This window comes from Molossus molossus, unplaced genomic scaffold (genome assembly GCF_014108415.1).
Source record: "Molossus molossus isolate mMolMol1 unplaced genomic scaffold, mMolMol1.p scaffold_m16_p_9, whole genome shotgun sequence".
NCBI lineage: Eukaryota > Metazoa > Chordata > Mammalia > Chiroptera > Molossidae > Molossus > Molossus molossus.
Window position 1 is genome coordinate 31,430,052 of NW_023425403.1, and position 13,012 is coordinate 31,443,063.

Here is a 13,012-nt window from a genome sequence, read left to right on the forward strand (position 1 = left end):
GTTTGTCTTGTGTACATCTTCTTTGGTGAAATATGTGTTCTAAATCATATACCTATGTTTTTGACTGGTGGTTTGTTTACTTATTTTTTACTTTTGAGAGCTGTTTTTAAAAGATGTTCTGTTTACCAGTTCTTTGTCATATATGTGACTGGCAAATATTATTTTTCCTAACGTGTGGCTTGTTTTTTATCCTCTTAATGTCTTTTGCAAAGCAATAGTTTCTTAATTTAATTAAGTCTAATTTGTCAAGTTAAAAAAAAAAAAAGAGCTGAGCTGTTGGTGCTGTACCTAAAAACTCTTTGCCTGCCCCTGGACACAAATATTTTTCTTCTGAAAGTTTTATAGTTGAATGTTTTATGTGTAGGCCTATGATTCATTTCGAGTAGACTCATTTTTAATGCTGAAAATGATTACAATTTCATCTGATAATGGTAGGACTGTTCTTAATATGTCTTTAAGAAAATATCTAAGAATCAAAAGATGCTATGAATTTACCAATACTTGAAAAACTGTGTCTTTTTGTGTCTACTAACCAGCTAAAGTTTATCTATGTTCTTATAGACCCAACATAATTATACTAATTGAGATTTTATTAGCCACAACAGCATCTAAGTACATTTGGAAGGTGCAGTGTATGAATGTGCAAGGTACTTAGTCTAGAGCTAGTACTTGGGGCTTGGTGGAGTTGAGGATTCCTTGCAATAACTTTGCCTATCCATAGCTGTGTAGTGGTTTGAAACCACACGTCTGGCCCCATTTTTTCCTTTTATGTATAAATAAGCAGAGGCTTAGAAAGAATCTGAAAGTTAGCGGCAGAGCTAGTCTAGAACCTAAGTTTCTGTAATTCTTGCCGACTGCATGCTCCATTGCTGTGTTATGACTTATTGAAATGGCCACTGGCATCTGGAAAGTGAGACATCAACAGCAGTCATGCTTCTGAAGGTGCCCCTTGCATTATGTAAGCTCTTTGACAGCATGGACCACACCTTTTTATGAATCACCAATTTTGCCTCATTCACTGTGGTGTGTCCTAACAGTATCACTGGAGAAATTGTGGACTAAGTCCTTGTTGAGTGAATGACTGCTAACTTGTGCAGGGAAATAATGCAAGAAAACCTGTTTTTACTAGGTTTTCATTGGAAATACCTGGAAAAGTATGGGTTAGATATAATAGGACATTAAAAAAAGCATAGGATTTGACATCAGAAAGAATAGATTGAAACCCTGGCTGAGCAACTGACTAGCCATGTGATCCAGGGCAAATTTCTCAACTTTTCTGAGACTCAGTGAATAATAATAATCATAATAATACATACATACATACATACATACATACATATATACTCCTCAGGATAGATATATGGATTAAATAAAATAACGTATATAAGAGCCTGGAAAACTGGCATGTTTCTAGAACTCAATAAAAGTATCAACTCCTTTTGTACTTTTGCAATAAAAAAAAATTGTGGGCTACAAAAGTTAAGCACAATGGAAAGTGAAAATGAAACTCACAATTAAATATTAGAGTCAATTTTTCTTGTTTCAACTTAGACCAGCACTGCAATAATAGAAATATTCTTCACAAAGTCAGTTTTGAGTAGAAGTTTATTATTCAAAAAAGCCATCATGAGAAGAAGTGATCTGTACAGTAGCAGTTGAAAATGAAGTAACATATGAACAGTTTCACAATGTTACTTCTATCATCTCTGGCCCTTGAGCTACATCTGCAAGTTTTCACATTTCTTGTGAGCCCTGCCATTTTACCTTTGAAAGTTATTCTTTACAACTGTAGCTGCTCGTGGGGTGGCTTGAGGGAAGAACAGAGGGGAGAGACAATCAATTTATCCAAGCTTAAACATTGTGTCTCAGAGTGGTGTTCAAGCAGGATCATTCCACATGAATGTCTCTTGTTTCCTTTTCTTCAAAACATTCCAGGCCACAGCTTCCTGCTTCATTCTTGCATTTTAATCCCCCTCCTTGGCATCACACCGAGCTCCTGGCATGGCATGAATGATTTCTCTCATTTCCCCCAGGGCTGGGGTTCTGTCATCTGGGGCTGTCATCGCAGAGATGCAAATAAAACATCCTTTGAGGTGAATTGAAGTCAATGTGGCATCATCTGGCCCCTGCCCAGTGGGGATGTAAATGCATTACCCTCGGAAATGAATACATAAATGCACTCCCCTGCTTTGCCCGGCCTTGACAACTACACACCCACCTTTTCTTTCCTGGGTATATGCCAAACCATCTCTGCACTGGCTACTCAGATCCACTTCTCTTCCCATCTCTGCCTCCCAGACACACCCAGTCAGAATTCACCAGCCTCTTTGAGGCCTTAGCCGTTCCAAACTGGAGGAAACAGCTTTTCATCAGTGGGCTTCTGGCATAAGCACCATTTGGCATCATCTTCTCTAATCCTCCTTTTCATCTTGTCAGCCCTCTCCTGCCTGTTCTCAGGTACCCAGTGCCCTGTGCAGATTTGTTATTACTGTGCAGGATTGACCACCTTCTTACCCCTTTTCTGTGCTCCTGGGAGAAAAGCATATAGTCAGCAAATACACACAGATATAATAAGGGACACATTATCATGTGAGTGATACCAAATCATCCCCCAAACAGAGATATTTTTTGAGAAGAGAAGATGATGGCCACACAAATAAATTACTCTCAAATCGTAAACTCTAACTCTGGGCCAGAATGGGGAGACCCTGTTGATGTGAACAGTTTTCCCTGGCATATCGTGTAACACAACTCATCTGAGCAACAGGCACCTCCTAGCTCCTCAGTAGTGGAATCAACAATGGACTGCTCCTATGGTACAGCTAAACTTGAAGGTTTTGGAAGTTTCAGACTCTCTTCAGTACCTATCTCCTTCTCCTTAAACTTATTTAATCACTCCTTTCATTTATTTTATACATTCTTATTGGACACGCATGTCATGCATAGTTCTAGTACTTAAGATATAACTATCCTTTTAGAAGCTTTCAGTCCGGGGTGGAGACAGAAACTTCTGTGTACTGCAAAGCAGCATGATACATTCTGTGAAGAGGTTGTACTCTAAGGAAACAGCGATGTATCCAGCACAGCACTGGGTACCTCCAGGGATGTAACACCCAAGCCAAAGTCTGAATGGCAGGGAGGAGGTATCCAGATGGAAGGGAGAAGTCAGTAATCCAGAGCGGAGCCAGAATATGGGGGTGGGGGTAGGGCATGTAAGTAGTTTGGCACACGTACAGTGTTGGGTTCCTGTGGGGTAAAAACAGCAGCCACAGCACCAGACAATTCCTGAGCACTTACAGTGGGCCAGGCAGTGTTCGAATGCTTTGCATGCCCTCTCCTGGCTCCAGGGCTGCCATCAACACAAGAGTCAGGAAACCTACCATGCTCCTCCTCTGCTGCTCCACCGCCTATCACCCGCAGTCTCACTAGCACAGACTTCGAGAAAGTTTTGGGACTGACCAACTACATCCTGCACCTTGGGGCCATGGATCCCCATGGAAACTGTAGTCAGATAATTATTACCTGGACCATCCCACAAAACTCTGTGCATCACTCAACATCATCCTGATCTCTGAAACCCTTCCGCAGTGCCTCCCTGGATGGGTCGTCCATCACCATCAAAACTTGCTGCTCTTGCCCTGGCCGATTTGGCTCAGTGGTTGGAGCATCAGCCTACAGATCAGAGAGTCCCGGGTTCGGTTCCAGCTAGGGGCATGTACCAAAAACAAAAAACAAAAACGAAAAAAATTTCTGCTCTTAACCTAGTCTCTGAATGAGTGATGTTTTGCATCTTTGTTGGGTTCTTCTAGAAGACCCTGCTCCCACTGTTTTCTCCTAACGCCACGTGTCACAGGGTTCTCTTTGTTCCTCATGGCTACTGCCTATCAGTTTTAACTCGCTCCTCCTTAGCCTTCCTCATCTTCTTTGAGCCATGTCATTATGAACTTCCACTCCTCACTGGAATTACCTGAAGGTCTCTGAGTCACTCATCTTCACTCTTTGAAGATTTTGGCACCAGGTTCATTGTCTCTCACAATCATACCTCCAGTAATAATGGTTGGTGATTTCCATCAGGATCCTTTCCCACCCTGGCCTCTCATTTTCTTGACCTCTAATGACCTTGTCCTTCACCATCCCTGAGATACCCATAGGTCTGACCCTTGTAGGTAACCTCATCCAGTACAGACTTTCAGTGTCAAAGCTTTCTCTGGCTTCTACTGTCTGTCTCTCCAGCTCTCTACCTCCAGTTTTCTGATTCCAGAAATTTCTCAACCCCACCATAACCACCAATCCAGCGATTTTGCCATCATTTCAGGGTTCCTCACCTACCCTACCATATCCTCATTTCCCTCCATGTCCATCTTAGATCTCACAGTCCCTCATGTAACCCCTTCCATGTGTACCCCTTCCCCTCTCTTGCCATTACTGTTCTGTTGTACTCACTTGGGTGCATGATAAACTCAGTTAAATCCAGCTCTCTGTGTATTCTCTTACTGCCCCCAAAGCAGCTGAATACAACAAGATAAGAAAGTGTTAACTAGCCTGACTTTAATTCCATGAGTGCTATCCTCAAATGAACGTTTGGTGTTGCCTGAGGAGCCACCATCATTCTCATCATCATATCTACCTACTCTAATAACCTTCCTTGACCTATCAACCTTCAGGCAGCTATATGCATTTCTCAGTGTAAAAACCTCGATGTCACTACCTCCCATTGCCTCTTCAATCCATTCCTATCATGTTTCTTTTGCCACTGCTCCATCAGCACTGCTCTTATCAGCGTTACCAGTGACCACTGTGTTTCCAAAGCCAGGGTGACGTCCCAGTCCTGTTTTATTTGATCAGTAGCATTTGGCATGGCCAGTTACTCTGTGAAATGCTGTTACTCCTCGATACCACACCCTCATGTTTCTTTTCTCCTTGGCCAGTTCTCCCTGCAGCCTTCTGCTGTTTTCTTCTCATGTTCTTGACATCTAAAAGTATTGCAGAGCCCAGGTTCAACACTTGGCCGACTTTTTGTCTCTGCTTACACAGTCACCCTTGGTGATCTTGTCCAGTGTCAAGTATTAAGCACTACCTCTAATCTGATCATATTTATATGCTCCTCCATGGATGATCGCATGGCTCATTTGATCACTTCCTTCAGGTCTTGGCTCAAATTTTACCTCACAGGGAGGCCTTCCCGGGCCACTCCATACAAAATACTATTCCCACCCACCATTCTGAATCCCCTTACCCTGCTTTATTTTTCTTCATAGCACTTTTCTCCATCTGTCATGTATTTGTTTGTGTATTGAAAGCCTTTTGGGAACAGAAAAATGGTCCACCCTGTAGAGTGCCTTATACATAGAAAACTATCAATAAATGTTTGTTAAATAAAAGCATGATCCCATTCAGTTCTGACAGCATCCCAGCAGTCCTATTAGAAGGGTTATTATAGACGAAGAACCTGAATCAGGTTAACTTATTGTCACACAGACGACAATTCAGGCAGCCCGAGCCTAGAGCGCACAGGTCACCTAGCGTGCTGCAGAAGCCAGAGGGGCATGGGGAGTCTAGATCGCAAAGCTACTTTCACTAGATATGGAATTCATGTTGCGGATAATACGGAACGACTGGGGTGGTTGTGGTGAGGGGGGTGCCTCGCCCTGGGTAAGATGCTGGCCCCATCTAAAATATGCACATAATTGCCTGACTCCAGTTCCTAGGTCATCCAGTCAGGCCAAGTTAGAGGCTACCTTGGCACTTGTTACAAAGTTTAGGCTGAAAGTTGTTTTGTTTTGTTTTTTTGTACATGCTCCTAGCAGAAACCGAACCCGGGATTCTCTGGTCCGCAGGCCGATGCTCCAACCACTGAGCCAAACCGGCCAGGGCAGGCTGAAAGTATATATATATATATATATGTAGATGTATATATTTATATATATAAATTACATATATAAGTATATAAACTATATACTTATATATAAATTATATATTATATTTTATATATATAAATTATATATATTTATATATAGACACCTATATTTATCTACAGATATATACCTATATCTATATCTATATCTATATCTATATCTATATCTATCTCATATATAGATATGTATATCTATCTATCTATCTATCTATCGATCGATCGATAGATAGATAGATAGATATAGATATCTACTTTCTAGCATCAAACTGGCCTGTACTGACGATATTTAAGTCAGACTTAGTAATGAGCTCCAAATCAACTTTACCTCAAGGTCTGTGGAATTGAAAACCTTCCTTGCCGCTTCTGCTGCAGACTGGTAGTTGACTTAATTCCTAAAGAAGCTTATATATTAATGCCCAAGAACCATTTACTATGCTCGTGCACTTCGGACCCAAAATGCTATGACTTGAGCTAGATAGCCTAGCAAAATATTAAGCTGTTTAAAGAAAAAATTATGTTTCAAACCACAGTTAAAGAAGATATGACTTCCAAAAATTTGATTCGGTATTTAAAATACTCACAACTTAAGTATTTGACTTCTTTAAAGTTTAGTGCTTTGTAGATTTTGACCTTTCAGTTACCTCATGTATGGGGAGTTGTAAGATGCACAAGATATTTTTGTGTAGGTAATAAATGCATTTGATTAATACATGCTAAAATAGACCATGTTTCCATGGTGAAATGAACTGCTGTGTTCTGTTTTAAAGGGAACCAGCTGCTCACCCTCCAATACCTCCAAAGCCCAGTTCTGCTTTATCTCCTAACCAGCTGAGACGGGATAATAGGTAAGACCTAGCATGACCTTTACTTGTCTTTGGAGCTACACTTTCAAGATAGAAACTGAACACTCTCCATGCCCAGGAGGGGTTTAAGCTCAGGCATCCTCTAATTTATGTATTAGGAACCAATATGCAAGGCACCCCCCCTTTTTCTCTTTCTTTGCATATAAATATATGTGTGTATATATATAGATATGTATTCAAATATACATACATATATATTTGGTTTCTATTCACGCATAGTTAAGTTTCCCATTAAGAGCTACATTTTCTAATAAAAGGTGTTTTTTGAACTTTGTGTTACTACTAAACACCTTCCTTAGGTTAGAAATACCTTTGGGTAGTTTCTTAGTCTTGTCTTAGCTAAGGAGTTTGTAATTTACTTCAAAACTATCACAAATTTCGAAAAATGTTCTCATTAACTTGTCTCCAAATCAGGAACAAAAGACAGACTGCTTTTCCACTTGGAATCTCTGACACTATATAATTAGTGCCGAGAAACAAATTCAGAGACCTGAAACTCTTGCATGTGTTTCTGCTAAACTGTTTAATAATCTCAAAGCATTTTTCAAAATGAACATTGTACATTTCTATTATTGTGAAATTAAAAAATGGTGTCTCGACGGAGATAGTACATCAGATCCACTTCATGCCCGCCTTTGATTCTTTTGTATTTTTGCTTTTTTTTTTTTTTATCCTCACCCGAGGATATTTTTTCATTTTTGTACAGATAGAATGGGCGGGAGAGAGAGGAAGGGAGAGAGAGTGAGAAACATCGACGTGAAGGGACACATCGAGTGGCTGCCACCCACACGACCAACCAGGGCCAAGGACAAACTGCAACCGAAGTACGTGCCCTTAGCGGGAACCGAACCCGGGTCTCTCCGGACCGCAGGCCGACGCTCTAACCGCTGAGCCAAACTGGCCAGGGCTATTTTTGCTTTTTGATGGTGATTTTTTTTTGACAACACATAAGACAATTCTAGAACTTACCTTCACTAAGAAGGTAGCTTCAGATAGAAAATATTAATTAGACAACCGAGCTATGTAGCATTAAGTATACATCCTATTGAGTTAAAAACCCAGGTCTGAATTTCTATCCAGTGAAACTCCAGGGGGCCTTTGAAATGTTGTCCTTAGGATAAGAGGATACATTTTTAAATGAATCAACAGAATACTTCACTGAATTAATTAAAGATATGGGCCACATTTACAACTATTTATTTGTACAATGGTTGTAATTACACTCTTAAAAATAAATTCTCAAGCTTTTTATCTTACATTATATTTTCTTTTATAACATTGAACAATTAAATCTTAATTTTAATAGCATTTTTAGGGGGCTAAAATAAATTGGATTTAGTACCTCCTAAATTTTAACTTAAAATCAGTGACTCTAGAGCAGTGAACTTACGTAGATTCAAAAAAACAAACAAACTAAATTTCATGGGAATTGTTCTAATCCACTTTTACTACTCTGATTTATTTCTTTCACCAATGATCTTAAAAATAAAATTAGGACGACTTACATGTTTTAAGTCCTGAATACTTTAATCACAGCAAGATGATTTTAATGAAAGACTATGAAAGGGAAGTGTTTCCTGTGTAATTAACACATGTCCTCAGGAGTACAAAAAAGTAGTTGAATATAGCTTCTTGAGAACAGCAAGAATGTGTAAGTAGGTCAATAAGATACTTGGAAAAAGAGCAGAGAAAAGCCTTATATCATAAATTGTGATAGAACCTAACATCGTAAAATTTAATTCTGTCAACTCAGTGTGGTTGATATAGTGGGCATACTGGAAATTTAAGAATAATTTCCATCATAGATGAGCGATTATATTTCTTGATAGTATTCAAATGGAATGTCTTTAAAAAATTATCCCTGTGATGCTTAATAACAAAAAATGATCATTAATCTTTTAAAATATGATATTATTATCTAAAAGAGATAAGTATGAAAATGCTTTATTGATGACTGGAAACTAAAATAAAATAAACATAAAATGAACATATTTAGAACAGATATTTCTATACATATTTAATCGTTAAAAATATATTAAATGAGCTAGGCTAAATTGCAAAGTTAGTATATTGGAGTCTATAACCTCAAACAGGATATGTGGTTGAGTTTTCGTGGTTTGTCATCTCAAATAGTGTTTCAATTCATTTTGATCATTTTGAACATAAATGTTTTCTTATAAATTTAAATTTCACAGAGAAGTGTTTTATCTAATGAACATTATCTTTAACTTTTAAAATACAGGCAGATTTGTCCACCTAAAGCAAGTGTATATACAGAAATCAACAGATCTGCTGAAAGAAACATAAGGTATAAAGAACTATTTCTATATCTATGCAATTGTAGAAATAATAAAGTATGCTTAATTAGAACACATAAAAATACAAAATTATTAATAATAAAATAGACAATTTTCCAGCTGACTTTAATATACTTGGTAATATTTTTATATGTAGCTAAGAATTTTATTTTTTAAATTTCTATTCTAAGATTTACATTAAGAAAACAACCGGAATTGTCTGAGCATGATAATAGAATAAGATTAAACCCCTTAGACAGAAAAACATTCTTCATTCCCAACACTTGTTGCAAGGTTGGTGGTGATGTATAAATAAATAGGTGGAAATACCTATTTTTTATTGAACTTGCCCTACAAAAGCTTTGCCTAGAATTGACTGTAAAATAAGGTCACATCCAGCTCTACCTGCAGGAAGAGGCTCACAAATTACACTGACAACTTGGGGGACGGTCTCCCCATGGCAGTCGTGATTTACACCTGTCATCTTGCACATCTCATCGAGCTTCGTATTTGTTTTGGATATATTGTTACGATTTATTTATTTATTTTTAAATATAAACAAACCTTCTCAGAATTTATTAGAAATAAAAAGAGCATATATATAATAAATAAATACTGATTAGTATATTTACTGATTAGTATATTAGTATATAGGCTCGCCAGCCTTTCCCAGACTGTGTCCCACGTGCCACCCACTGTCCATGCATGTTCCTCAAGACTGAGGAAATACAGCTCGAGCTCTCTGACATGACTTCTCAAAGCCTTCAGTATGCACGTGCATCTCTGAATCTCCAAAAGTTGGTTACACTTCCCAGATTTACTAGACTACAACATTTTTTAATCACGGAATCCTAACCTTTGTCAGGCATTGTCTGTGACACAGAGATCTTAATTACAGGGAAACCGATAAGGATGTCCCCATTATTCCTGTTCCTGATCGAGGATTTAAGCTATCTGTGTACCTGGTCCTGTCATTTACAACATACTTTCCTCCCCTTTGGAAGCCTAAGAAGACAGCACTTCTTCACCTCATGTGAGGGAGGAGTTAATCAGCTGCATATGTTGCTTAATGCTTCTTGGTTCCGGTAGAAAGAGTTCTGAACACACTTCTGTGTTTACTTGTTCAGTTAACTGTATTTTCTTTCCATAGCCTTCTTTAGGCATAGAACTTGGTAGTAGCCAATTCAGTCTTTAGCAGAAACTGTAGTTATTTCAGTGAGCACTAGATGGCAGAACCCGTGCCCAGGTGGAATGACAGAGCGTGGGGTGTGTGTGTGTGTGTGTGTGTGTGTGTGCCATGAGCAGATAATATAGAACTATTTTGCTATTTGGTGAGACTCAATAATTCCTAACTGACACATGAACTATCGCTTTCTTTACTTAGAACAGGTAAGACATTTTAGCTGCTTCAAAGGTAGCTCTACTGGCATTGATTTTTATTTATTTTTCATTCTTTGAAGGCGTCAGGATCTTGAGAACATCGTCAAAGTGGCTACTTCACTTCAGAAAACCGACAAAGGGTGAGATCTCAGAGCTTTGAGCTTGGCTATTTCTTCTGTCTGTGTTTCAGAATGCTTAACCAGTACCTTAAAGTTCCTACTATAAACAAAATTTCAATGTTGTTTATAATATAAAATTAAGAAGAAGAAAAAAAGAATCAGTGTCCATAGATGTGTCCCTGAAAATTGGGTGGTACAGATATTTATGGATACTTTTCTTCTGCTGCTTTCTCTCCTGGTGACTGTATACATTCTAATGACCTCAGCTATCCACGGTCTTGACCTCATTCCAAAACACCAGTCCTGCTTGTCTGTACCTCTATTTATCAGTCTCCCCAGCACTCCCATTTAGAACGTCCCAGGCCATATTCTTCCTTCCCAAAGAGTCTATTTCCTGACTTCTCCTCTATTCTATTATTCATCTTTCTGGAATTATCTTGATCTATCCATGGTTTTTTTTCCCTCTATGTGGTATCAGGAATGTATGGATTAAACATCTAAGGTGTCCCTCATGCCCTCATGGCCTTACCCCTGTTCAAACTCTCATTGACTCACGCGTAGGTTATTGGAGTAGCTGTCCAGATTTACTTACACTCCTCCAGTCTCTGCTCCCACTGGACCATTACTACCCATCCCTGCCAAAGTTATCTTCTTAAGATTCTGCTGGAACAAGACTCCCCTGGCTGCCCAGTGCCCACTCAATTACATGAAACCTCATTCAAGGCCCTTGCTAACCTGGCTCCACCCTAACATTCTAGTTATTTCTGACTTTGCCTTTATAGTTACCCTACATTCAATAACAAATTAAAGTTTGGTATTTCTATAGTTTCCAGATTCTCTGCCTTTGTTTATTGCCATTCTACCCAATGGCAGCCATTTCCAGCCTCGAGATCACAATATCAGTCTGTTCAAGTTCTACCTATTTTTCAAGTCCAGGTCAAAGATCACCTCCTCTGTGAAATCTTCCCCAAGTGATCTAGTGACATGTGACTTCTACTTCTCTAAGCTATTAGAGCTCCACTATTTATATTTTATAACAACTAACCATATTTGATGCTATTTCATCTCGTTGTCTCTATCATCTTTAAATATCTTAGAGCAGATATTTTTTCTCACTCATCATATGACATTTTCTGGGTCTGACCTGGTGCTTTGTGCAAAGTAGGTGTTTATAGAGTATGGGAAGATAATGATGGGCAGTGAGAAAACCTTGAGTAAAAAGATTTCCTATTTTAAATCCTGTGCCTACATATTATTTTGCTTAATGGGATTTAGCAATGCTTCCAGTGTTAGTAGGGATTGCAGTCTCAGTCAAAAGAACTGCGGAGAAGAAACAGAAGTGCTACCCAGCTCTTCTGTGCAAATTCACAAATGAAAGAGGAGCTCCAATCCAGAAGGGAACTCTAGAGAGTATCCTGAATGTTTCTTTTCCAATTCTTTTCTCGTCTATTTAATTTTATTCATTTATCTTTGTTTGAGGTAATATTTTGTTTTTAATAGGGATTAAAAACAGTTTGGGGTGGGTGAAACGGATGTTTAAGAGAGAGACAGGTGAATGACACTGAAGAGAAATTATGGTTTGTCCTAAGTCAAAGAAAAACAATGAGAGCTGCAGTTGGTTGAACTTTTCTGTCTGCTCTCTCCAGGCACAATGCACGAATTCCACAGCCAAATACATTCTTACATTCTTCTCAAAGAGAAGTTGCTGCTTTCATTGGGGGGGAGAGGGGGTGTTGCATCCATAGCTGACTATTGTTACTGCGAGACGTTCATAGGGACTGTATTCATCTCAGCTGCTCTTTGTGATGTTCCTTTGTGAAATGAGCTGTTACTCATATCTGATTCAGAGCATTTAATTTATTGCAAACGCAATGGAGAAACTTAATATCTAAAGCTTTCATCAATTTGAGGTCATTTTAGAAGCTGAACTTCTTCATTCAGGATGTAATCTCCATTTTATTTAATTTACCACAGAGTGTCTCCTCCTGATTTATGCTAATTTTCTTGTGATAAACATGAGCAACCCCCAATCCTGATAATCTCATCGTTGTGACTCATACCAGTCAGAAAGCTCTGTGGCTAAAATTTACAGGATTCTTAGGTTTGTAATTTCCCTGGGGGACACAGAGAGAGTCACAGCCTCAGAGTTGGAAGATAGAATTCCAAGCAAAAGACAATGGGGTATTGTGTCAAGGGACTGGGTAATGTTTGCCCCACATAAGGATACAAAATTAATCAAATTTTTTTCAGTCAGTAACTTTTGTATTTCAGTATTTATTCTCAGCCTTCAATCCTATCATTGAATACATAATATTACCTGAAAGGTTCATCTACATGATTCAATGTGTCTTAAGAATGCCCAAGAGGCCCTGGCCGGTTTGGCTCAGCGGTTAGAGCGTCCACCTGCGGTCCAGAGAGACCTGGGTTCGGTTCCCGCTA

At 38.8% G+C, this 13,012-nt stretch overlaps 1 protein-coding gene across 1 annotated transcript in view; it reads left to right on the plus strand.

Annotated features, from left to right (window-relative positions):
• SCEL (sciellin) overlaps positions 1-13,012 on the plus strand; it is a 114,158-nt gene that overhangs the window by 52,786 nt on the left and 48,360 nt on the right. Inside the window, exons 10-12 of the mRNA XM_036249981.1 lie at positions 6,682-6,759; positions 9,020-9,085; positions 10,535-10,594. Coding sequence (XP_036105874.1) covers positions 6,682-6,759; positions 9,020-9,085; positions 10,535-10,594 — 204 coding nt within the window. The remainder of the gene's footprint in view (positions 1-6,681; positions 6,760-9,019; positions 9,086-10,534; positions 10,595-13,012) is intronic.